The 26707-nt window shown below is 27.2% G+C and overlaps 1 protein-coding gene across 9 annotated transcripts in view; it reads right to left on the bottom strand.

Moving 5' to 3' along the window:
- Positions 1–26707, bottom strand: part of hth (Meis homeobox homothorax) — a 790031-nt gene that overhangs the window by 684341 nt on the left and 78983 nt on the right. For all 9 annotated transcript variants that reach the window (XM_075365656.1, XM_075365663.1, XM_075365654.1 and 6 more), the window contains one exon: positions 26073–26214. In XM_075365656.1, the coding sequence (XP_075221771.1) occupies positions 26073–26214 (142 nt within the window). The remainder of the gene's footprint in view (positions 1–26072; positions 26215–26707) is intronic.

Here is a 26707-nt window from a genome sequence, read left to right as displayed (position 1 = left end):
CAGCAAAAATGTTTACCATGAAATACATAACCTAAAAAAAATCCAGTTCTTTTTCAGGCTATTTATTTCATTCAGTCGTTTAATAAGTTAAATTTTTAAAAAAAATATGTGCTAACATTAAAATTATCTATCTATATATATATATATATATATATATATATATATAGCAAAAATAAAAAAATGTGGCATTTGAATTAAAAAAAAGGTTTTTATTACCATACACCACATAGAATTATGAATTAAAACAAATTAGCAGTAATAAGGAAGTATTAGTACTACTTGTTTGTTAATATAAACATCTAGTAATTCTCAAGAAAATGGAAATGAAAAATTTTATAATGAAGAAAAATAATAAAAGAAAATCGTATAAGTTAAAATCAGAAAAATATTTTAAGACTCACTGGAAAAAACCCTTGTAATTTTAAAATAATATACAAGAAAAATAATTACATTTAAAACTAGTTTTATGATATCAACAGATAATTAATTTAATAATTAAAAGAAATACTGGAAATAAATATTGTGAGAAAAAATAACAATTACAATAAAGAATTTTCATTTGCAAAACCGAAATATTTATGATAAATATTAAAAATTAAAAACACTACTGCCCAAATAAAAACATTCCTCTTTAATATAGGATAATTTTTAATATAACATAAATAAAGAACTTACGAGTAACAATTTTGTATATAGCATAATTTTTTTTCAATGTAAAAAAAATTATTTAAACATATACATATATTTATATATACAGTTTATGATGCTCCCGATAACGTAAGGACTCCAACACAGGGTCATACAACACTAAATCAGTTCTGTCGTTGAGCTGCTACTGTGAAACAAACGTACATAAATACACCCTACATTACATTCCTTTTTTGACAGTAGTGTAAATAGTATTAATACTATAAAATATAAATGAAATGCATCATCCAATCGCAATTAAGAACACAATGAAAAAAATTATATTTAAAAATGATGGATAAATATGCGAAAAATGCACAGAATTCCGATTGCATTTAGATATAATTCATCATATTATAAATTAATAGCAAATTTTCTTCCTTTTTTTACAAGAAATATTCTAATAAAAATATATTAATGGAAAATAAATAAATATATAACATGAAAGAGCCGTTTTAACCATTATTTTTATTATAATTTATGTATATGGAAATAAGTTGTATTCACGAAGTAGCGTCCAATAACCAAGCAAAATAAACAATTCTTAGCTTAATAATTCATTAGAAACCAATTGTACGTTTCAGTAATTTAAGCTCTGAATATTATTTAAAAGTATACAGATGTACATATACATGCAGATGTATATATATATATATATATGTAAAATGTGTGTGTGTATGTTATACTGATACATGACAAAAATGTAAGAAGTAAGCTTACTTAAGAGTTCACAATGCAAAAAATATAATGTATTGCTAGGATATAGAAAAAAAGTGTTTAAGACAACGAAGCTTCTGGTGTTACAAAGCTAGAGTCAGTAAGGTAGGTAGGTAGGTAGGTAGGTAGGCAGGTAGGGAGTTATTTGAGAAAGAGGGATTCGACTCATTAAGTAAGTAATGTGTTAAGCCAGTCAGTTAGTTTGTTGGTTTACAATAACTACTTTTTTCCTTTAGTTCACGCTATTCAGATCATTCATGCATACGTAATAATTTTTAACAACAAAAACATCAGCGACCGTAATAATAACTTTTAAAAAAAAGTAAATAACTTTACTTACAATATTGAAAGATTTATTTACTTTTCCACATAAAATTTAGCTTATTTATATATTACGTTAGATATATAAATCTATCTCACTTTAAACTGTAATTAATAATGAAAATTTTTAAGAGTCGTCAATAAGTCACATGAAAATAAAAACTGTATGAACAATATGTAATACCCGCCTGGCTGGTCTAACGGATAACTCGTCGCAAATCAGTTGTTTAACAGCTGATTTTCGAATCCTAGTAAAAGTTAATTGCTTTTATACAGATCTGAATACTAGACCGGATTTAAATACCGGTATAATTTAATGGTTGGGGTTCAATTAACTACACATCTCAGGAATGGTTAGCCTGAGTCTAAGACTACACCTCATTTACATGACATACATATCATCCTCATTACATTGGGCTGCGGGAGGGAAGTTGCTTATTGTTGAATAGATTGCAACCGTACACCTTAGGAAAATAAAATAAATACAAAAAAAATGTAATAAATATAATACATAATCACTAAAATTAAATAATTAAGAATGAAAGTAGTGAATATTGCGCTGCGTAGGTTCCTCTATCTACCTGTTTAAAAACAGTCTCTCTTTTCATACGAGCAAACAGACGTAATTTCTATGATCTGCGCATAATACTTTTTATATAGCCAAACAATAATATGCCATCAGTTATAACAAACAAAGAAATAGACATTCGTAAATAATCAATTAATAACGGTAATTATAAATAATTATAAAGTGTATTTATACAGTTTGTCAAAATAAGTTTAATAGAATTTATATTGTTATATAATAATTTGATACAATCAACGCATTATTTTATAACTTCATTATATATTCCATAATATTAAAAGACGCGAATAATCCGTGTTAGTCGTTATTTAATGCGTGTTTAACTTGTAAACAAATTCTATTTATAGAATTAAAATATATAAAAGTATATTAACTCTTCATTTTTAAAAATGACGTTATGAATTTAACTAAAAAAATGAAAATAATAAAAGGTGTTTAATCATAATTAGAAACATCATTATGTCCATAGAAACAAGTGCATACCAAAGAAATCACACATCTCATTTAACATATGGACCAGATGCTGAAGGAAACATGTCTCATTATAACAGCACTCAATTCTCTACAGAACTGTCATCGTAAAGTTCAATAAATGTTTTTATTATCATCATTAACTGATACTAAAAGTAGTAATAATAACAATAATAAAATAGTAACACATATACACACAAAGATACCTAAATATATATATATATATATATATATAGATAAATTGTACATCCTGTCTAGGTCATTAAAAACAAAAAAAAACCTTCCGATGATTATTAAAGCCTGCACAAACAATTTATACGCTCTCGTGTTAACTGATTAATGATATTAAAGAAAAGAAAGAAAAATCAATAAAAATTTTAGTAATATTACTAAAAATTTAACAGTTCAAAAAATATAAAGGCATTTTTATAGTTACTAAATTTACTATTTTTAAAAAATAATCGAAGTAATTACATATATTAAAAGACGAAAAATTAAGTAATATTTTTATTTTAAATCGAAAATCATTAAGAAAAAAGAGAAAGCATAAGATTAATATTATTTTGGAAAATGTGTTTACGAACAGTAACGAAATCAATAATTATAACAATATATATATAGTCTCCAACGAAGAAACTTTCAGGACATGTTCTACTGGTGAAAATAAGGAAAAACGTTCAATAAACATAAGTCTGGAAACGTTTTGTTTTCAAGTTACAGCTAGCGAAAGATTTCGCCCGGATTTTAGCTCTTCTAATAAAAATAAGCCGTACTGTAATTTTTGAAACTCAAATTTAGGAGTAAAGTTGATGGTTTCTTATATAATTTTAGCTAATAATTTGGATAAAACAGGTTCCAGAACTCCAGTAGTTTTTAAAATATCCTCCGTAAAACACAAATTTGCTGACGAAAAACTTTAGCTTTGTTAAACGATTAATAAATGCGAAATGATCCTGAGATGATACGGAAAGCCGCAGGAAATATTTTACATCGGACAGAGTGTTGTGTACATTGTGAAGGGAGGGAATTTGAAATAATTACTGTAACTGAGGTTTGTTATTCTGCTACCATTTATCATTTCATTTATTTTATTTTTTAATTTTGTTATATTAAGAATTATGTTTATTAGGTACAGAAAGAATAATTCGATTTTCTATTTATCGTCAGCTTTGCTCCAATAAAAAACCGATTTTTAAAAGTTTTTTCTTCCTTTTTAATGGATCTATTTACATTAATTTTCTCAGAATTAAATTCTTTACAAGTTTTTTTACTAAATCTTCCGCATTTATTACTCGCTTAACAAAGCCATTGTACTACAGACCAAAAAAAACTTGTTTCTCGACAGTGAATTTAATGTTTTACGACGGATATCTTAAAGACTACTGGAGTTACAGTTCTGGGACTTATTTTATCCTATTTCACAGCTCTAATTATATAAGAATCCACAAACTTTACTCCTTAATTTGGCTCCCAAAAATTACAGTAGGGCTTTTTTTTTATTAGAAGAACTGAAATCCGGGCGAAATTTTTCGCTAGCCGTACCTGGAAAACAAAGCGTTTATACACCTATGTTTATATGGATTTTTTTCATAATTTCACCAGCAGAACGTGTCCTGAAAGTTTCTCCCTTTCTTCCGTGGGACATTGTATAAAAAAAAGTTAAATGTATCTCATAAAATGTTATAGTTTTTTAGTGGAATCTAAAATTATAACACTAATAACCCAATGTTTTTTCTAATAGTTTACATACATTTCTACAAAAAATATTCATACATTTAAATTTACGGTAAAATAATGGATGTAAGTTTATATACCAAAAAGTAAAAATTGTACATCTAGTTCCCACCGATTATAAACTTTAATCAATCTACAAAAAATTTAGATTAGGACAGAATGTTATTGCTAGTAGTATTACACATATAATATGTGCATGTTAGTATATAGTATATTTGAAATATATACTAATATTCTACACTTTATTTTAAAACCGTTAAGTACTGCTTCAAAGGATGAGATGAAATGACAATTTTATAACGTGAAAATACCATACCTGACCGGGATTCGAACCCGACACCTCTGAATTAATTAATAAACAATTAATTATCGGATTCATAATTTTCATCTTATTTTAATAAAATAAGCTATGAATTACATTATTTACGATTGTAAGTTACGTTACAACAGTAAATATTTCTGAACCGTCTTTGATTGTCAGAACAATAGCTAATCACCGCTCATTTCAAGCACTGTATATGTTTACAACAAAATTTTAACTTTTTATATCATTCAAAAATATAATACTTCAAATTCTTCTACAGTTTGAAAATCAAAATATTTTCATTTTTCTTTATTTTATGAAGTAATAGATTTTGAATGAACATTTTTCTTTTACCAGTTTTTTTTTTAAAGAATCTAATTTATGTCCACATAATTTTTAAACATCCTCGTTAAAAATACATTGCATAACACGATCAAAGATTATATAAACCCTAAAAAATGAAATTAAAACAAAAATTATCATAGTAGAATTGAATTGGCAATCTGTTAAAAGGAATTAAAATACAGTTAACAAAAATAAATTTAAAAAAAATTGACAATAAAAGTCATACTTAATTTTTTTTAATAAAAATGTAAGGCTAATAAAAAAAAGAACAGAATCATCATAAACAGTAAAAAATACATAATTTAAACCTAAATATCTAATTAATAAATTACATAAAAACCCCAATACCGTGACGGAAAATTACAAAAAATCCTAAATAAATTTTATGAGTAATTAAGAAGAATATTTAAAGATATAATGTAAACACTATAATGTTAACTAAATTTCCTTAAACGTTTGACCAACAGAATAATTAAAACATTAATAAATCATCATAAAACTTTTAATAAAATGATATATTTTCCGGGTCAAAGATTAAAAGTGATATAACATGTTTGTAATATGTAAAAATAAATTATATTTAAAATTTTATCATCAATTACATTTAACTGATTTATTTTTTTTAAACATTTTATGTATAGCAGTAACAAGTTAAAATTTATAATATTTTAAACAAAAAAGAAAGAAATTTGATATATATATATATATATATATATATATATATATATATATATATATATATGTGTGTGTGTGTGTGTCTATAAAGAAATGTAGAATAATTAGAATTTTTAAAAAGACTAGCCACAGAGTCTAGTCGAACAAAATCTAAAAGAAATCAAGAAAGAATGGTCAACAAACATACAAAACAGCTACGGAATCCGCTTAAACATACAAACATTCTTTAACAGATAAGTCTTAAAAAAAAAACAAACAAAAATAATACTAACAATAAAGAAAAACTAGCAGGTTCATTTCTTATTTTAAAACAACTTCTTTAGTTTTAAAATATATAATATTATTCAATATCAAAAACTCAAACGAACATTCAACCGCCACAAACGAACAGGAAACGGTACTCTGCTGCATAAATTTATATTTTAAAATGAATAACAAAATATTAAAATGAAACTTTAAACTACATTCAAATCAATCAATAAAATAAACATTTTATTTAATATTCATTTACCACGTGATCAAACGATAAATTAAATATTAAAATGCATTTTTGAACATTTTACCGGGCTTAAATCAATTCAGGAAAATAAAAAAAACGTATCAGATAAAATAACCCTACAATAAGTTTTTAATTAATTATTTAATATTAAAATGTATTCTCTTAAACTGCATTAATTAAATAAGTATCAGTTAACCGATAAAAATAGGATGTCATTGTAAACGATTAAAAAAATGGAAGGTTCTTTAAAAATTTTCAATTTTGCCCAATGATTTATAAATTAGAAATCAAGAAAACACTAAAAAATAAAAAAAAACTAATTTTACTTAAAATCTAACACTAAATGGTAATTATGGTAGTAAAAGGTTCATCGTGAACAGATTATCAGAAATATTTCATAGCATAAGATATTTCACAGCAATTTACTTGTAATTAATTTGAGATTAATTATAAGTTACGATGTTATAACAATTTAATGAAACATACTTGGAAATTACATCTACACTGTACGTGGAACCATAATGTTATTTAAAAAGAAAATATTTCAGTTTGATTTTAATTATTTTTTAATCGGATAAAAAACATCCCTTTTTTCGAGGGGGATATAGTTAAAAATGTTCGCGTATGAATTTAAAGGTTACCAAAAAATTATATCACAAAAAAACTAAATAATTTATCGGTACCCCATCGCTATACATAAATATTTAAATTTTATAAACGTACAAAAGTTAGTTTTTGTGAAAAATAAATGAAACGTACAACATATCAACTATAAAAATTCCTTAAAGGCTCAGGCCGACGATTCCTGAAATGTGCGGTTAATTGAATCCCAACCACCATACACCGTCTAGCATTCAAATCCGTATAAAAACAAACAATTTTTACCAAGATTTGAACCTCAGTACCTTCGACTTTGAAAATGATCAGTTAAACAACTGATTTGCGATAAGTTTAACCACTAGACCCCGACCCCCTCAAAGTCAAGAAGGCCTGGCGTTTTCAAAAACCCAGTTGAAAAGAATTGAAACATTTTAAAAATACTGTATTGTCGAAATAACCGGTTGAAAGTTGCGTGAATATATCATTTTTCTTAATAGGTAATTAAGGGAGGCTGACGTCACTTGCTCTAATCCATATTTCTAACGACATGCTAATTGATACAGATCACGTTTTCGATCGGTATGCTAAGATGCGTAATAATAGGTTGAATTTATATAGGAAATAAATTATTGTATGAAATAAAATATGTAAAATTTTGGATTGTAATGGATTAATTATAAATATGAATATTGAAATGAATGAACAAATAAAAATCAAATTAATTTAAATCTTCATCTTATTATTTTTATCCCATTTTATATTATTTAAATTTGATTGTTTGCATGACAGTTTTGATTAAAGTTGTTAGGAATACACCGTCCGAGCTTAAAGTTAATTTAGCTTCTGCAGTCCTTGTGAGGGTCACTTCGAATAACTTACAACTTAATTTTTATACATCGAAATAAAATTGAAGTAACTTTAGCACTTTTTTAGGTTTTGTCGAAACCGTCCATCATTTTTGCCTGTTTTACAGCAATACTAATGATTGGTTAACGATCTTTTATGTCTAAAAATAGTTCAGAATATAGTATGTAACCAAAAAAGTGTACGGAATATTATACAGCCTAACCAATTAAAAGAGAGTAGGAAAATGTGACCCCTTGCCACCAATGGCCCCCCCCAAATTCAGTGGGTGGATCCGCTCCTAGCTAAATCTAACTAGAAACTTATGTTTTTTTTTTGTTTTTACTCGGGTGTTAAAAGATTTGTAAATGTTTCATACGTAATGTTTTCAAATGATAAATTTTTAACTAAAATAATTAATATTAAATAAATCATTCAAGTATTTAAAAATGCGGAAAAGTATACCAACTTGCAAAAGTTAATTTTTCCAAAGGGTTATATCTTCTCTTTTTTTCTGTTTAGTCTCCGGAACCACCGTAGGTATTACTTCAGAGAATATATGAGGATTATATATATGAATGTAAATGAAATGTAATCTTGTACAGTCTCATGTAGACCGTTCGTGAGATGTGTGGTTAATTGAAAACTAACGACCAAAGAACACCAGTATCCATCTAGTATTCAAATCCATATAAAAGTAACTGCCTTCACTAGTATTTGAACCTTAGAACTCTTGACTTTGAAATCAGCTGATTTGCGGTAACGAGTTCATCAATAGACGAACCCGATAGGTTACCGGTATACGAAACTATCAATTATATCAAATTATTATAACGATTTGATATAATTTAACATTTTTATTGCTAATTATACTTATGTATAATTACTACATCATGTTTCAGCAAATTTATACAATTTTCATGAAAATTTATGAAAAAAAAAATATATATGTATATATATTTGTTACAGATTAAACTTGTTTGTATGGTTATCTTTTTTAGTGGATTCGTAAGCGCGCGTGCGTGCGTGTGTGTGTGTGTGTGTGTGTGTGTGAATTAAAATTTGTTAAAAATAATTAACAAACTCTCAATATATTACACGAAAGATTTCAAATCAGAAGAAGTAAAAACATTACTACTAGTCAAGAACTACAGAAATCTTTTAACATTTAATGGAAAATAAAACAATAGAATTTAGTAGGATTTTACAATCTGAAAACAAAATTACAATCTACAATACCCACAGTTTACCTTATTACAATCAACGTTTTTTTAAAAATATTTTTCTTTATACCGATATATAAAAAAAAATTATTTAAAAATAAATTATTTATAAAACTTATCAGAATACAAAATGCACGCAACCACTTAACCGAAAAAACTTACGAGTAAAAAGAAAATAACAAAAATGGCCGTTACCTAATAGTAAGAAAATAAGCAATGAAAAAAGAAACGTAACAGACTCAAACAAATTTACACGGACGCATGCACAATAAATGAGGAAGAGATAAAAACAAAAACAAAACAGATACTGTCGAGTAAACAGCTCGAGATTACTTCGATAAAAATGACACAAAATATATTCAATTCCCTCGGTGGAATATAAAATAGGTGAAAATAGATATATAAGAAATGACCTTGGTCAGGTGTATCTGTATTATAATAAAAGATTTAAGCCGAGCAACAGTAATAAAATATAATTTAGTATTATTTTGATGTTTGTTAATATGTAGACAGGCTGCATGCGACATATTGAAAACTATCTGATATTAAAGCAAGAGAACCGTATAAAAATGGAGGGAGGGGGAGGAGGCAAGGTAGTTGTAGAAAACTATGAATACCTGCTTTTAAATAAGGGTGGGTCTTCATGAAACAGGACCTCGTTCTTCTTTTTATATTCCTTTCATTAGGCAGCTGAAAACTCCATTTGTTGTGTTACTCATTCAACTGGTTCCTTTTTTTAAGTAGGGACCGCTATTTAAAAAAAAAAATCGAAACCTCAACCCCTTTGATTTGTACGAGGTTAGATGGTGAGACGATGGTATGGAATAGTTTAGAGGGGTTTTTTTTTAACCGAATCAGGGTTAATCTGAAGGGGAATATTGTTTAGTCTGTGTGGTGTCCGCCACCGCGTATCTTCAATCTAAACAATCTGTCAGCTTTACTTCTTAAATTTACTAGATTCAATCGCTAACTTACTAGAAATTACGGTACTTTGTTTTATTACCTATCATATTACTACATATTTTAAAACATTATTTATGTATTAAAATGATAAAAAATAACAATTCTAATGTATCATTATAGAATCTAAAATTTAACAAAAAATATAACAACGTAATTAGTCATTCTAAATAAACGTAACATCTTTGATATTCCGAAACGAAATAAACGTAACTGATACCGTTAAAAATTTAAAACGAAGATAAAAATACGATATTCTATAAGATAAAATCATGTTTAAAATGAAAAGAAATGAATTATCATGATACACCTGTCCAAGATTTACTATCCATAAAACGAGTTGAAATGTGATATTTTTTTTCTTTTGTGTGGAATATTTTTACATTCTTTTAATCTGAACAAGTGAACTCATCTAAATTTGGCTAGAAATATTATTGTAGTTTCAGATTTATTTTAATAACTTCATAAAGGTATATAACGTCCATAAAACTGAAATCTTCTTTTCCAGATTAAGTCCCCTATTTTTTCTGTATATTTATTTATAAATTTATTTTTAACTTTTCAATTTGTAAATTCCATCTACATATTTTGGTCCATAAATGTTTCTTAAATTTTTTTCCCAAAATCTGCTATTTCTTGTTCCGAAAAAAACTGCAGATATTCTGTCCCGTGCAGTACTTCTGACTATATTTTTTTATAAAAAAGGAGTTGTATGACATATTTTTTTGTTGTAAGTGTTTTTCGTGAGACGGTAGGCGGTTTCAATTTTTCGTATTCTATTCTTCATCCCATTTTTTTTTTCATTTATATTTGGGTGTTAATATTACAATTATTGTCCTGTATTTATTTCTTTGTTGTCAGAAATTTTAAGGGGTTGAGTTCTGTTCTCTTTGTTATTGGAAAACATATTTCATAAGGAATTTGAAGAACAATTTTGCTTGAGCATTCGCATTGTTTTTGAATTTTGATATTAGCCTCGTCTATATTTCTTGAAAGAATTGCAATGTCGTCTGCGAAAGCCAGAATATGATTCACTGATTATATATGTTTGATAAAACAGATCTTTTTAAACGAGCAAGGAATATTTAAAGTTGTTGATTTAAAAATATTTAAGTACCGACCAGTATTTTGTTTAACATTATCACAAAAACTTTTTAAAAAATATAAAATTATTTCAAAATTGAGAAAAAAGACTAAATATTTTAAGGAAATAGTTCTTCAAGTTATTTTTAAATAATTTAATTAAAAATAAGAAATTCTTACGCATTTAAAAAAACGTATGAAAACAAAAAAGGGAGGGATGAATTAATAAATAGAGGAAGAGGGATGTAACATAATATTCGTTATTTAATACGGCTGTTTAAAATTGACACAGTGAGTCGTCAAGATAGAATTCAGACCACGCCCGAACTAAAAAGAATACATTTGCATCAAATCTAATGAAATTCCTCCCTCCTTATCCTTCGCAATTTTCTTACATTATAACATTTTAAGTTGTTACTTTAGTACTAAATGCTTTGACCCCACCCCTATTAATGTTGTTCACACCCTAATCATTTAGTTCCATTAACGTTTAAAAGACTAAAAAATATAAGCGTTTGTTATAAATAAATATATAAATATTAAAATAAAGTAGTACGCAAAAGACAGCTGAAACTAAGACAAATAGGTAAGGTAAAATAAATGTACTTATAACTCGCTTATTATTTTTAATTATTTGTATCGTAAATATTAAACATTGTAATAGGAATTATTCAAATTCTTTTTGCAAAATTTTGGGACCCTCCTTTAACCTTTACAAAATATTTCCGGAACTCCTATCATATCAAATCCCAGACGATATTAGAAACAAAAAATTATAAAAATTATTACAAACCATATACATAAAAAACACTAATTATTATCATTAAGTATATAAAACCAAGTGAAAATAAAAAGAGAAATTAGAAAATCTGAAGTAAATTTCTTGAAAGGAAACAAAAACGATTAGGTTTACTGACTTTTAAAACTCCAAATTTTTCGCTAAGCAAAATAAAGTATAAAAGTTCTTCCAACCAAATGTAAATTTATATTTCTACGGAAATCCCAAAAAATAATCTATATGAAAGTGAAAAATAAAACAAAAATTTATACAAATAAAAAATGTTCAATTAATTCAAAAAACCTTGAATTTTTAATAACAAAAAAAAAAATGATGGAAATAGTTATTCAAAAAAAGAGGTTGATAACTCAGTAATATTTCCATGATTCTAACCAATGAAGTAGCAGTATATCGGGAAGATGAGAACCAAGAACAAAATTTAAATAATCTTTAAAAAATAATTTGACCTTTTTATCTTTTTATATCTAAAAGTTACAAACAGTTAGTAGAAAAATGTATTAACAACTTCTCTAATGAATAATAGATTATTTAATTACATATCATAATTAAATAATACTTTATAAGGTAGACAGCAGTTAAGAAATAATATTGAAAGTAAAAATTTGTAAACAACATAATAATTAAAGGTAGAAATAATTAATTATTTTATTTGCTTTTTAAAACAAAACAAAAAAACCTAATTCAGATTGTAAGTATAAACCAACCGTATTCAATAATGATATTTTCGACCTAAACAAAAAATAAGTATGCAACCAACGTTATTTAACTGGAATAAAAACCCAGTGCAAAGAAATTAAAAATCATTTATCGCGTTTTTATACTAAATATAAAGTAGACTAAAAAAAAAAAATAATGACAAAAATGATCCGAATGTAGTAATATTGGCAAATGATGTTAAAAAAATTAAGGATCACGTAGATCCGCTGAGAAAGACGCACTAGCTTGTGAAACCCGATCGTCTTCGTTTCCTACTACCTCACCCTGCCCAGAGTCCTCTATCGTCCCTCAGCAACAGCCGCCTTGGCTGCATTCCTTTCAGCGATAGATGCTTTACAAGCTGCGTTGTCGGCCTATTATGAACGATTTTATGAAAAGGAACTGGCTCCATAGAACCCGAACCAAGCGAATGTGTGTGTGTGTGTGTGTGTGTGTTATGTATAGGTACCGTGGGTGGAAGTGTTGTTGTAAGCCCAGTTTTATTATTATTCTTTTCATTTCTTTAAAGATTTTCGTTTTTTTCTTTTGTTTTTTTTTTTCTTTTTGACCGGTTCAGTCAAAACTATGGTATGGTATACACCTATACTAGTAGAATATAATATAGTTAACCCCAGACCAAATGTTGTTCTAATATTCAAACAAGTCTGTTTTTCTTTGTTTGTTATACTTCACAACAAACAGCTTGTTTGTCCGAATTCATAAAAAAAAAAAAACACGTAAAAAACAAATTAATAAATAATTTTTTTTTGCAAACAATTCGCAAAGATATCCCGATATTTAAAAAAAAAACACTATCCATAAATATTTATTTACTGCAATCTCTGTTTTTATTTATTTTTTAATTATATATATATATATATATATATATTTTTTAGTAAATATGAAGAAGTAAAATTAAAGTATTAAAATATTCTTCCGTAAAAAGAAAGCAGAATAATTTTGAAAAATTAAACATTTAGAAAAACTATACCAGTACTATTTCATCCTAAAAGAAATAATTAATTCCCGCTACAACCCCGTAAAACTATTTCTTAAAACTTACATTCTAATAAATACGTACAAAATATTGTATTAGAGTTCAGTTTAATCATGCTTGGACGCTTTTGAATTAAGACAACGTATATTTATTACAGAAAATAACGATAAATATGTGAAAGTTTAATGTATAATTGAAAAATAAAATATTACGTAGGTTAAACTCGAGTATACGGAGACACTGTAAATTCCTAGTCGGTCTAGAAAAATGATTTCGACATTTCAATTGCATCGACAAAATTATAGTCCGACATAAAAATCGTCCTTGAGATGGGCAGAAATACATAACGAAGGAGAAAATATAAAGAAAGAAATACGATATATATTTATGAAATAACAAGATGATCGATGTGCTAAGTACGATGCATAAGGAATCCGGTGAGCGGATCTAGTTAACTGACCTACCACTATTTTACATTTTAATTAATAAAATTGTTATGTAACAATATGAAAAGAACACGTATACTAAATATAAAACAGAACTTTAGTGACGATAGACTAGAGTAAAATATAAATAATAAAACAATAAGAATCGATGAGTAAAAAAATCTGATATGAACATGACTTTCTTGTACACCTATTAAAATACATATACATTTTTTTTTTTTAAATGAAAGTACATAAAATTTTGTTTCATTAATAACATCTGATATTTTTTCATATTTTTTTTTTATTGTTATTATTGAATTCATTAAGAATTTTTTTTTAAATCAGAGGTTAATAATTAATAATAAATAAATATATTTAAATTAAAAAAAAGAAGTTAAAAAAAGGAGATGAAGTCGAATTCGAACAGATGAAGTCTGATTTGAATTCTTCCCCATGTAAGATCCAAATATTTCAATAATTAAAATTTTATTTGGCAATAACTCTTTCCTTTCTTTTTCCAGTTTAGCCTCTGCTAACTACCGTTCGGATAATACTTCACAGGATGATATGTATCAGTGTAAATGAAACGTAGTTTTGTACAAACACAGTTCGACCATTCCTGAGATGTGTGGTTAATTGAAACCCAACCACCGAGGTATCCATGATCTACGGCTATAACTTTGGAACTAATGAAAATAAGTACCGCTTACGATATATCATTGAAGAGCTCTCAATGAGGGGGTTATTACTGCAGTTAAGAAAAAGTCCAAAATCCACATTTTTCTTGGATTTTGGGCTTTTTGGACATTTTTCCAGTCGTTTGCAATCAAAATGGGAGGTGCACAACTAGATGTTGCAACAGTCCTAAATCCAACATCCTATGGCTAATCATTTTTGAGTTATGCGAGATACATACATACTTATTTACGTACAGTAGTCACGCCGAAACTGGTCAAAATGGATATTTCCGCTGAAATCTCAAAACCGAAAATTTTCGCGATCATAATACTTCCTTTTTTTCGTACAAGGAAGTAAAATAACTAAAGCAGAAATTGTTTGATAGACAACAAAACATAAGAAGCGATTTATGAAGTTACAATTCCCATCTTCTTTGTATATGCCAACTTATACGACTTATTCATAGTTACCATCGTTGTGTTGAACCAAAAGAGAAACTAAAAACTAATCCGCTATATAATAACACTTGCGACATGTAACATTTTCCGAATGAAATTAAAAAAATAAATTTTTTATTTACATTAGCTTGTACGTTAAATTTTCGAAGCAAATTGTATTGACATACCTACATTAATTGTCCGATCAAAAAATATCCCCCCCCCCCCCCAACGTATACGATTACTAGAAACATCAACCACACATTGATTTTCTTAATGTAAAGTGGATGCTCAAATATCTGGTAAGGATTTTCAGTTATCTAATACCTGATATTATGCGAATTAACATGGCCAAATAAACGAGACCAACCCACCGGGTTGGTCTACTGGTGAACTCGTCATGACAAATCAGTTGATTTCGAAGTCGAGAGTTCTAAGGTTGATATCCTAATAAACGCATTTATATTTTACGGATTTAAATAATAGATAATGGATACCGAATGTTCTTTGGTGATTGGATTTCAATTAACCATACATTTCAGGAACGGTCGAACTGAGACTACACAAGACTATACTTCATTTACATTCATACATATCATCCTCTGAAGTAATACCTTACGGTGGTTCCGGAGGCTAAACAGAAGGGGTAGACTACAATAACCGAATATCATGAACGGTATTTGGACATTATGAACTACTTTAAGTGGATATACACTAATCAGTTGTAAAAAAAGTCATAAAATCAATGCTAATCGTTCTTTAATTTCAAACATTTTCTACTATTTGATCACAGAATCTAGTAAAAACGGTGAGGTAATCTCATCCTGTTTAGAATCAGGAATACAAAAATAAACGAGAAAAAAAATCCAAAATCGACGATATATTATTATTATATATATAATTGTATTGATAAGAAGAAATTGTTTTTATTGGGGTCGAATACAAACATTTTCACTGGTATATGGTTTGTTTTTTTAAATACCATACCATAGACATAATCGCTTCTATTTCAAAAAAGATCAGGTGAAAGCAAAATAATATTAGTCTCTACTATACAGCAAATAGTTTTTGTACATCTATTTATATTTACAATAATATCGTAGGGAGAGTAGAGACTTTTAAATCGTTCTTCCTGTTATAACGAAAACAGACATATTTTGACTGCACATGGCCGCTTGTTTTTACAAGTTCCCTCTCTTCCACTCGTCCTATTTAAGTCGAATAGTTTCGTCTACAAAAACTCGATAAACAATCGTATCGAAAAAAAGAAATAACAACAATAATAATATTAAAATGAATATGAAAACTTTATTACATCTCACATTACATTATGCAATAATAATAAACATTAGCATTAAGAGCCTTTAATAAAATTTAAGAGTGCCGCAAAAATAAAAATGGATTATTCAATACCAGCTGCTTATATGAATAACAATCGTTATGAAATACAACAGTAAAATTTATTTTAAGAAATTATTATTTTTTTTTACGTATTCAAAACCAACACGTGTAACCAGGCAAAAATTAAATTATTATTATTTTCAATCGATTATTTTCAAAATGATTAGTACTTTCATCGTGTTGAAAACTGAATATTATTTTCATACATTCCATTGAAAGTAATGTGTAGGAAGTAAAGATTGCCTTCCCGTACCAGAAATAATAAACGAGTTTGACTCATTTTCATTCATAAAATTAAATAATTTTAATTTTAACTAATCAATGAGTATAACGTACAATACCAATCAATACGTAACACGCTTTCAAAAACTTGTCCTAACAATCATGATCCTATAAAGAAACAATTTTTTTCGAATCGCTCACCTTAGGGGTACGTTAAGTTAAATCAATTACTTTTTATGCGTTCTGGATTCTTTCCTTTTTTCCAGTAATCTTTCATTCTTTCGGATATTGCTTAATTTTGTTCTTCTAATCTGGTGTTTTGCTCACGTTTTGAGTTCGATTTATCCTGGAATTTTTTGTTTTCATGTTTTACTATTTTCCTTAGTTTATTTCTGCTTTTAATGGTTTCTTCTGTTATGCTTAGTTTTGATAGAGCTTCATTTTTAATTATTTGCTCTTTGCTTCTCTAGAATCGAAGAATTCAATGATTTGTTCCGAGAATTTGTTGTATTCATTGTCGAGGGATGAAAGTCGAAACGAATTCGTTGTTTCCTCATCGGGTATGAAATTATTGTAGAGATCTTCATTGGGAATTAGTTAAGTTTATCTTTTCGTTTTATTTCTGGCGTAATATCTTCCTAATGATTTTTCTTTCTTTCTTTTATAGATTATCCAAAATTCCACTCTATTTTATTTATTTATTTTTTTTAATAATTTTTAAGTACAAAAATACTTAAAATAGTAATAATTTAGCCAACAACATCAAGCAAAATTAATATTTGTAAATAATTTAATATATCGTACAAACTAACCGGCAACTGATACGTTTTAATAACAGAATACCGGTTATCATAATTCATAAAGATATAAACATTCCCGTAATTCCCGAAGAAATTAAACATTTCACAACTACCTTTAAAAGAAAACCTTTTAAAAACTGAAGTAAATCATAAATCTGCAATTTCCTAGATTACAGTGATACATTTTCTTTCTTTTCCTGTTTAGCCTCCGAAACCACCGTAATTACGTATTACTTCAGAGGATAAATGAGGATGACATGTATGAATGTAAATGATACGAAGTCTTATATAGTCTCAGCTCGACCATTCCTGAGAAGTGTGGTTACATGAAATCCAATCACCAAAGAACACCGGTATCAAGAACACCGATCTAGTATTCAAATCCTAGTAAAAGCAATTGCCTTTACTAGGATTTAATCTTAGAACTTCCGACTTCGAAATCAGCTGATTCGCGATGACGAGTTATCCACTAGACAGCCCGGTAGGCACAGTGAAACACCTACGCCTGATAAAGTTACGTAACAAGTACTCGTATTAAACCAAAATACATCGATATATAGATAATAAGAGGGCTAACGACGAGTACCTTTGATATAAAATCCTGAAATTCTTTATTATAACAAGCCCTAAGATATCAATGATTTACAAAATGTAATTCGAAAATCAGCACAAAATATCACTAGGGAATCATTGAATAATGCAGTATCATCCTTTTACAACTGACTGGAACACTGTTAAAAAACAGGACAATTCGATCATTTATTAAAATAAAACGTAAGTAAATAAGTAAACGTTATTCTAATAAATAATTTTTTTTTAATAGATTTTACTCAACAGTACTCATTTAATCGGATTGTAAACTATTTATTTATTTGCGATAACAGTTCCTTAAATTATTATCAAAATAATTTTTTCAAACTTTATCCCACCGCCATCTTGGGTAAAAATCGTATCGACTTTTTATTTATGCCGTATTTCTTCTCTTAAAGAGATCTTTACAATGATATATTACACAAGGGGTGTTATCATCTAAAATTAAAGTTACAACCATTGGGCCACCCCCCAAGATGGGGTTGATATTTTATCTCTCGTTAAATGGTAAAGTAGTTGACCGATCGATACCTTATCCTGAAAGTTACAGTATTTTGCCTGGAACGGTTTTAAAGTTGTTGAGTAGTGTCCATACTTTTGACTCATTCGTCTAATAAAACGATGGTTCTAACAAATTCAAATAACGTGAAGGTCTGTCAATTTTTAGTCGTAGTTAATGATTAATTATTATACAAATTTATGCCGTCTAAAAGAATTCAGTTGTAAATGCACAAGTCGATATAAATGTTTGTTAAGTTTGATGATTTCATTAAATTTGTTCCCTGAAGGTACATTAACACACGATTTTTTTTTTCAATTAAAAATAAACCATTATTTACTATGTAGAATTTATTTTAACGTTTTTTTTTTTTTTTATTTTATTGAAAGCATGCGAACGTAAAAAGATCTCTACACTAGTTAATATATATATATATATATATATATATTTTAGTGCGAGTTGGATATTTAAATGTTTCTAATTACATGAATAAGATTATCAAAAATCAAAGTAAACGACACAATTAATAAGCTAAATAATTTTTAATTAAGGTAAATCACGTAAGGAAAATTCAATTCCTTCAGAAAAATATTTATTAGCTATTCTCCAAATTGCATTTTTGGTTTTATTTAAAAAAATCTGATGTGAAGATCACATTACTTCCTTTTACGCCTATTAAATTACATATACACATTTTTAAAAGTACATAAAATTTTTTTCATTAATAACTGATATTTTTATTATTTTTATTGTTTTATTGAATTATTTATCGTAATTTTCTTTTACAATCAGAGGTTAATAATCATTAATAAATCAATATATTTAAACATTAAAAAATTTTTTTTAAAAAAAAAGGAGATAAAGTAAGATTCGAACCGATGTGCCTTCCCCTTGTAAGATCCAAATATTTCATTAATAAAAATTTTATTTGGTGATAACTCTGGAACCAGTGAAAATAAGTACAACTTATGATATTCGTATCGTTGAAAAGCTCTCAATGAGGACGACTTATAACTGCAGTTAAGAAAGTAATCAGAAATCCTTATGTTTTGGATTTTGGGATTTTTTTTGACAACTTTGGTCCATTCAATTGCATCAACAGGGGATATGTACAACTTAGATGTTAAAATAGTCCTAAATCCAAAATTTTTACATCCTTCGGCTAATAGTTTTTGAGTTATGCAAGATAGGAGGAAATGATACGTCCGTATCATTTTCCCCTATTGTTACTTCGTACATAGAAGTAAAAATAGGGAAAAATTAAAAACGATTTAAAAATATTTTGTTTAGTTGAACATATAAAACCACTTTTATAAAATAATTAAATAAAGTGTTCTGATCCAAAACATGATTAATTTAAGTAATTTTATTTTCGGAACGATTTAATATTTAAATCCGTGACTGGCATGGTCTATTTATGAGAAAATGTAAACAAATGTAATCTACTTTGATGAAATTGCTAAATTAAAAAAGGAAGAAAACTTAAATAGTTCCGTTAAATTAGTTATTTAAATATAAATTAAAATCGTTAAAATATAATAATTTTATTTTTATTTCAACTAAAAAATTAAAAAAAAAAAAAAAAAATTAAGAAAATAAAAATAATGTAATCATCCCGAAGTAAATGCGATATAAATATGTATATATTTACGCCCATAATTTTAGAATAAATGACGATATATTAATCAAAAGTTAATAATGTACCTTAAATTAATAATATTGTTTTCCGATGTTGACAAGAGTGTTACGAATAATTTGGGACGCAAGCTGTGTTATTAGGATCCTTTCGACAATATTTCAAAATGACGTCTCTGATTTTAACTTAAAATTGGTACATTTCCAAAAATTTAACTTCAGCCGGCCACTAATACAACGAAGCGTAAACTTATACGTAAATACACACACTCGCGTATACACACCGCATATACAAACACACGCATGCACATCTGGTTCGGTTCAAATCTCAAGTGGTCTGGGAATGATGTGAAAATTGTACAACTAAATTTAGCTGTACTGGCATATTGCTGATGATATAGCCCCCCTCAAACTCTCAAAACTTCTAGTACTAAACTAAAACTAGTATAAGAGATGCCTAATAAACATACCGCTACAATTAATTTGGTATCTGCTCAAAGTATAAACCTATAACGTTTACGAATTGATACTAACAACAGAAACAATTTATACTACTCGTACAATTTTTCAATAAGAAAATGTTATCAAACAAAAAGTAGTTTTTTTTTTTTTTTTTAAGTAATATTAATTTAAAAAGAATACCGCAATAAGATAAGATCAAACAACTAAGATACTTAATCACGAAATTAAATATTATAAGAAAAAAGATTACACGTTCATTCGACACATACACTTACGTATGTATTTTTAAAGACCATCGGTCTAAAATACTATTTAAAAACGCCTTAAAAATTTTTACCTTAACTTTGGTTAAGGTAAAATTATATAACATTTATTTGGAATTATATATTTTCAAAAAAATCTAAAAAAACCTTCTTATAGTCAGGCATTCTTTTAAATTTTGTATAGATTAAATAAACAGTCGTAAACAGCGCTATTAACCGATCTTTAACGACAAAATAAAAACACTTGTGACAAAGCAATTAATACTTTATATTAAATTTTAAAAATGTTTTAGAGTAAATAAATGAAGTTTACAATTTTGTAAAGTCTCAGAAACTGATTAAGACATTTAAATTCAGTTGTAATCTTGTCATTATATATAATAGAAATGTAATCGTTATATGAATCGTTGGTGAGAAGACCATCGAATTTCGTTCTGTATAACAAATATAAAGTAACCTACAAATAAGTTTTATTATTAATCCTTGTCTTTATATATTCGTTTAGGACAGATAATAGTATGTTTTTTTTTACAGATTACATAAGGAAATTGAGGTATTTTACTCTAAGGATAATAAGAAATAACTTTTCTATAATTTTTCTGGAAGAATTTTGTTAACTTTTATTAAATGTCTATAGAGGACACGTCCGTTTGGTATCTGCGTCAGTTAATTTATCTAACTTCCGGTGAAGTTCATGGTTTTTTCGTTGTTTTCCTTTTGCTTTTTTTTGGTTCGTAATGTTTTCTTTTTTATGTTTTCACGTTTATTTCAAACGTTTGTAATAATTGTACATTAAGCTGAGCATTTGAAAAATATTTTATACTTTTTATATTAAAAAAAAGGTCAAAAATTCAATATTAGGACTTAAATGTATACAACACAAAATTTGAAACCGCATATATAAATCTATATAATCGAAATAAAAAACAAATTTATAACTTTATAATAAAAATAACTTTAGATATTTTATATTTATTGTGATAAAAATATTTCAGAACTAAAAGTTTAAGGGTTATAGGCCTGTAACAAGTAGGAATTTTTTTTGTTTAATCATTTTTAATTTGCTTGGGACCAACAACAGCTTATAGTTTAGTGCAGCCTACTGCTTAAATGGTTTTAATAACAATAATTGAAATCAACCTACAAGTGTTAGGCCGTATCGATGCTATTATAACACTTGACTAAAACAACGATCGTATACAGATAGATAATAGCTAATAACTTATCTAAAAACTGTATATACATACGCCTATCCGGTTTTAAAAATGAACAGAGATACTTGCCGAAATAAATCTAAAGAAAAATAACCGTGTTGAACTAAAAGAATAAAAAAAAAAAGTAAAAGTTACCGGCTTTGCTGTTTATTTCAAGTGTACAACAACCGCAAACATTTTTACCACCCTTTTTATTCTATAGCACTCTTGTATTTCAATTCCCCCAAGAGAATACTTGAAGATACATCAACCCTACCTCCCACCCGTCTACCCTAACTCGCTTTTGCAACCCCTATTCAATGACCGCATCGATGAGATGTGTACACATGAAAAACAACAAACACGAGTAATGTATTTAATAAAGTAAATTATCAAATAACTTTTCATTTTTTAATTCACAAACTAATAAATAAAAAATTAACTCGACTGAATTTCTTCAGTAATTTTTATTATTTTACGAATAGGGTAAAATTTATAAAAAACGTTAAGTAGGATTTACTTTTTATCATTGCTTTTTAAACGTAATTCCAGAAAATTACCGATGGATGAATACGACGAATACTTAGCACTAAGTAAAATTTTATCAATTATCCTGTACGTTTGTTGTGTTCTTAAATCAAAGAAATGCAACAATTATAATCCGTTGTTGTATTTAAACACTGATAAAAGAAAAATATTTCCAATTTTGTACATCAATAACGCGTTGCTTAAGCTGATCGAACAGCATGATGAAACGTTTTAAAATTATTAAACATATTAAATGCCTCACTTTCACATTAATGGAAATACCTCTCCTAGTTAATTATCAACGCTTTGTTCAGGTGGCGCACCCGGTAGCATTATGTTTTACGGCGCCTACATTTAAAGAGATTAGGAAACCCTTTAAGTAATTAACATAATCGGATAATAAGAATAAGATATTTGTGTCGTCTTTCAAATGTAATAAACGTGTATTTGTAAATTTCATATCGTTTAGTTGCATATTGAAATCCTGGTTTTTATGTGTTAAGGGTAAAATTTGTGTATACAGTGAAACTTCCCTAAATGAACACTTCCTCTTCTTAATACCGATCACTTTTAGATTCCCCGGCAGTTTTATAGAGATATTAATGAATAAAATACTTCTTAATAACGGACGTGGACAATGAATTAATCTATAATATGATATGGAAAACCGCTTTGTAGTCGGGTAAACTCAGATAAACGATATCTTAAAAACATACTCGTCATACTAGTCCCGGACTGAAAATGAGAATCGGTTAAGCAAACGGGCATTTCCTAAAATGCCAGGCATTACGGTTGACAATTTAACTTACGAGTGGTTTTGTAGGGTTCGTACTAATAACATTCCCGTCTCTGAAACTTTGATACGCGAGAAATTCCTAAAGAAATTGCTAAAGAACTCGGTTACGATGAGTTTAAAGCATCACGGGATCGGTTAGACGAATTCCGAATAAAACATAACGTTTCATATAAAAATGTTTGTGGCGATGCTGATGCTGTACATGAGAATTTGGTGTCTGAGTAGAAGGAAATTCTCTACTAGTGGTTAATTTTATTCTTTTTTTTTATTGGTCGATTACAGTGGTACAGTATTTTATTTTTTTATTAAAATATGAACTTAAGAGGATAGTGTTTTTAGATAAACAGTAAAAAAAACTTGAATTTACAATTAGCACTTTTTTATTTTTATTTTAATTTACATTAAATAAATACACAATCCTTTTCTATTGGTTTTTTTTTTTACAATAACCGAACATAAGACTATATTGACATTTTTCTGAATAACGGACAGATTTTTGTTCCTGAGCTGTGTCCGATATCGGAAAGTATTACTGTATGTGTTTTTTCTACGATGTAATTTTCTTAATTTGATTATTTTGAGTATATATTCCTTATTTATATATGAATAATCGTCAATTTTGTTCGATGTAATATTTAATAAAATTAGCGAAGTTTAATTGTTACACTCATAGATTTTCCCATATTTGTGTTTGGTATGTGATGATGTATAATTTGTTTGATGTTTTGAATGCGACACAATAAATCTTTCTTCAAAAAAAAATAGCCACTTGTATGAATTTTATTTAAGTATTCTACCATTAAATGAGTGTTATATTGTTCCCAAATGTTTCTTTTCAGTGTGCTGCCAGTAAGTGTGGATGGGTAGCTAATTAATCTGAATTAATTGTTTGATTGGGCTTCTTTAATGATGCTTAAGCTTTGATGAGAATCAATTCACGGTCCGAGTAGATTATTTATAAATATGTACGTACATGTTTAGTATACAACATAATTATTCAAAATTATAATTTACTTGTTTAGAGTGAAGTAACGGTCAATAGAAATAAAACCTAATGTAACTAAGTTTTTGAAAAAAGTTTTATTTAAAATTGAATTCAAATTAGTTATTGCAGTTAGCAGTTTTGAAAATCAAACAATATTAGTAAATTGTACTGTAAAATTTTATTTTAATATTACAATATCTGATATGCATTTTCCTCAAGTATATTTTAACGAGAAATATGGGATAAATAAAAAAACTCTAGACAAATCACGATGCTAAACAAGTATACTAATTAAGCTAAAAGAAAAAAAAACAGTGTCAGAAATTTTTGAAACTTATAACAAATTATCCACTGAAGAAGTAACTTTTAGTAGAAGCATTAAAAAGGTTTCCTATTCTAATTTTTTTTTTGTATTATTAAAAATCTATTCTTTCAATCTTTTTCTACGCTTAAACGTAAGGAATTTCGTGATTTGTAAACATTTGATTTGTTCATTTACTAGAGGATGCCAGAAGCATTTGATGTAAATGTAGGTAACACGACTACATTTATCTATTGACCCCGATGTTACTGAACTTCAGTACTTCATTAAAATTGGGATATATTTTTTATTGATTCATAACCCATAAATTCTTGTAACAAGTCCAAAAAGAACAAGATGGTATTTGAAAAAGACTTTATAAATCTTTCTTTAAACCGTTTAAATGAAATACGACTACAGTATGAGAAGATCTTTTAAAAATAGCTTACCAGAGAAAAACATATGAAAGGTGAAAACATTAGACGATATCATTATATGAATACGACAAAAATATTTAAAATTAGACGAATTTGTTTAGAAAACCAAATTGTAATTAATTTTAGGATCAAATAAATAGTTTATTAATAGCCGATTAGTTAATTAATATTATTTAATGAACACACGTATTTTTATTATTTAAAATATAATATTTCTAACTTTAAACAACACAAATCTACAAAACGGTGTTAATTTATTTAAAATGAAACGTAAATAGCATAAATCATCGTAAACAAATAAATTTAAAAGCTACAACGTAAAGACTTTTGGAAAAACGTTTATCAAAATATAAACAATTAATATTAAAATAATAGTAATAATACCGAAAACATCAAGCTTAATAATCCTACAATTATCTACTGAGAGGATATATCTTTCTCACTAAAGTTTCATTAAATAAATTTTTAAAATGTAATAAAATGAAATTTCAATTTTAATTAGTTTAAATTATACACAACCAATAAATATATACCAGACAACAATTTTATATGAAAGAAAAAGTGTGTTGAAAACCGTATTCGGACAGTAAACCGACGTGAACTGAATTGAAAGTGACAAGAATTAGCTATCAATCTGTCAAAATAAGTTTTTAACTCACATGTATAATATATTTTTACCTCTCTATAAATTAATCCATTTTACAATATCATGTTCGAAAAAAAACACATTTCATTTGAAAAAATTTCGTATCATTGTTAAGATGATCAATTTTGTATATTCACTGATGATTTAGCTAATTTGTAAATTTACAAGTTCATACAAATCTTTTTTTTAAATATACCCGTACAAAAAAAAAAAATAATTTTTTAATTTACCTGTTTTGAGAAGACGGCGATATCCTCGTTGAAGGATTCGGAAGAACAAACGTCACCGCCTGCGACACCAGGCTCCCTAGGCGTGCATGTCGCTAATTCACACTTTTCAAATATAAGTGCAAGTAATGGGAACAACGGGTGACTGAAACGTAAAATAAAAATAAACGATAAATATATTTATTTTAAAAGATTGAACAAATAAACAGATTAATACTATTCAAATTTTACTCGAAATTAATCTAGAAATAAATTGAGACCTGAATAAATTATATTAATCGACAGATAAATATTTTTATCTCTGTTTAATTTCTACATTACAATATTATCCAAATCGCTAGAGACCACTCGATTATTTTTAATAGCTGCGCAGAAGGGCAGCTGTGTTAAGCGTGTAAAGTACTATTAGCATGTTTTCAAGCGCTAGTATGTATGTATACTCCGAACAGTCAGGTCTTCAAAAACTAAAATTCTAATCGATTACATATATATATATATTTTACCAGGACACATAAATCTAAGTTACCCTTAACTAAAGACACGATTATACGTATAGCATTACTGGCGTATTCGGCTACTGTGAACGATTCAGAGAAAGCAAACCTTTCTCCAAGTTGTCCCACAGCGGCTTCAGAGAC

Source organism: Lycorma delicatula, chromosome 5, assembly GCF_047948215.1.
Source record: "Lycorma delicatula isolate Av1 chromosome 5, ASM4794821v1, whole genome shotgun sequence".
NCBI lineage: Eukaryota > Metazoa > Arthropoda > Insecta > Hemiptera > Fulgoridae > Lycorma > Lycorma delicatula.
Note: the sequence above shows the minus strand (reverse complement) of the source record. Positions and strands in the feature narration are given on the sequence as shown.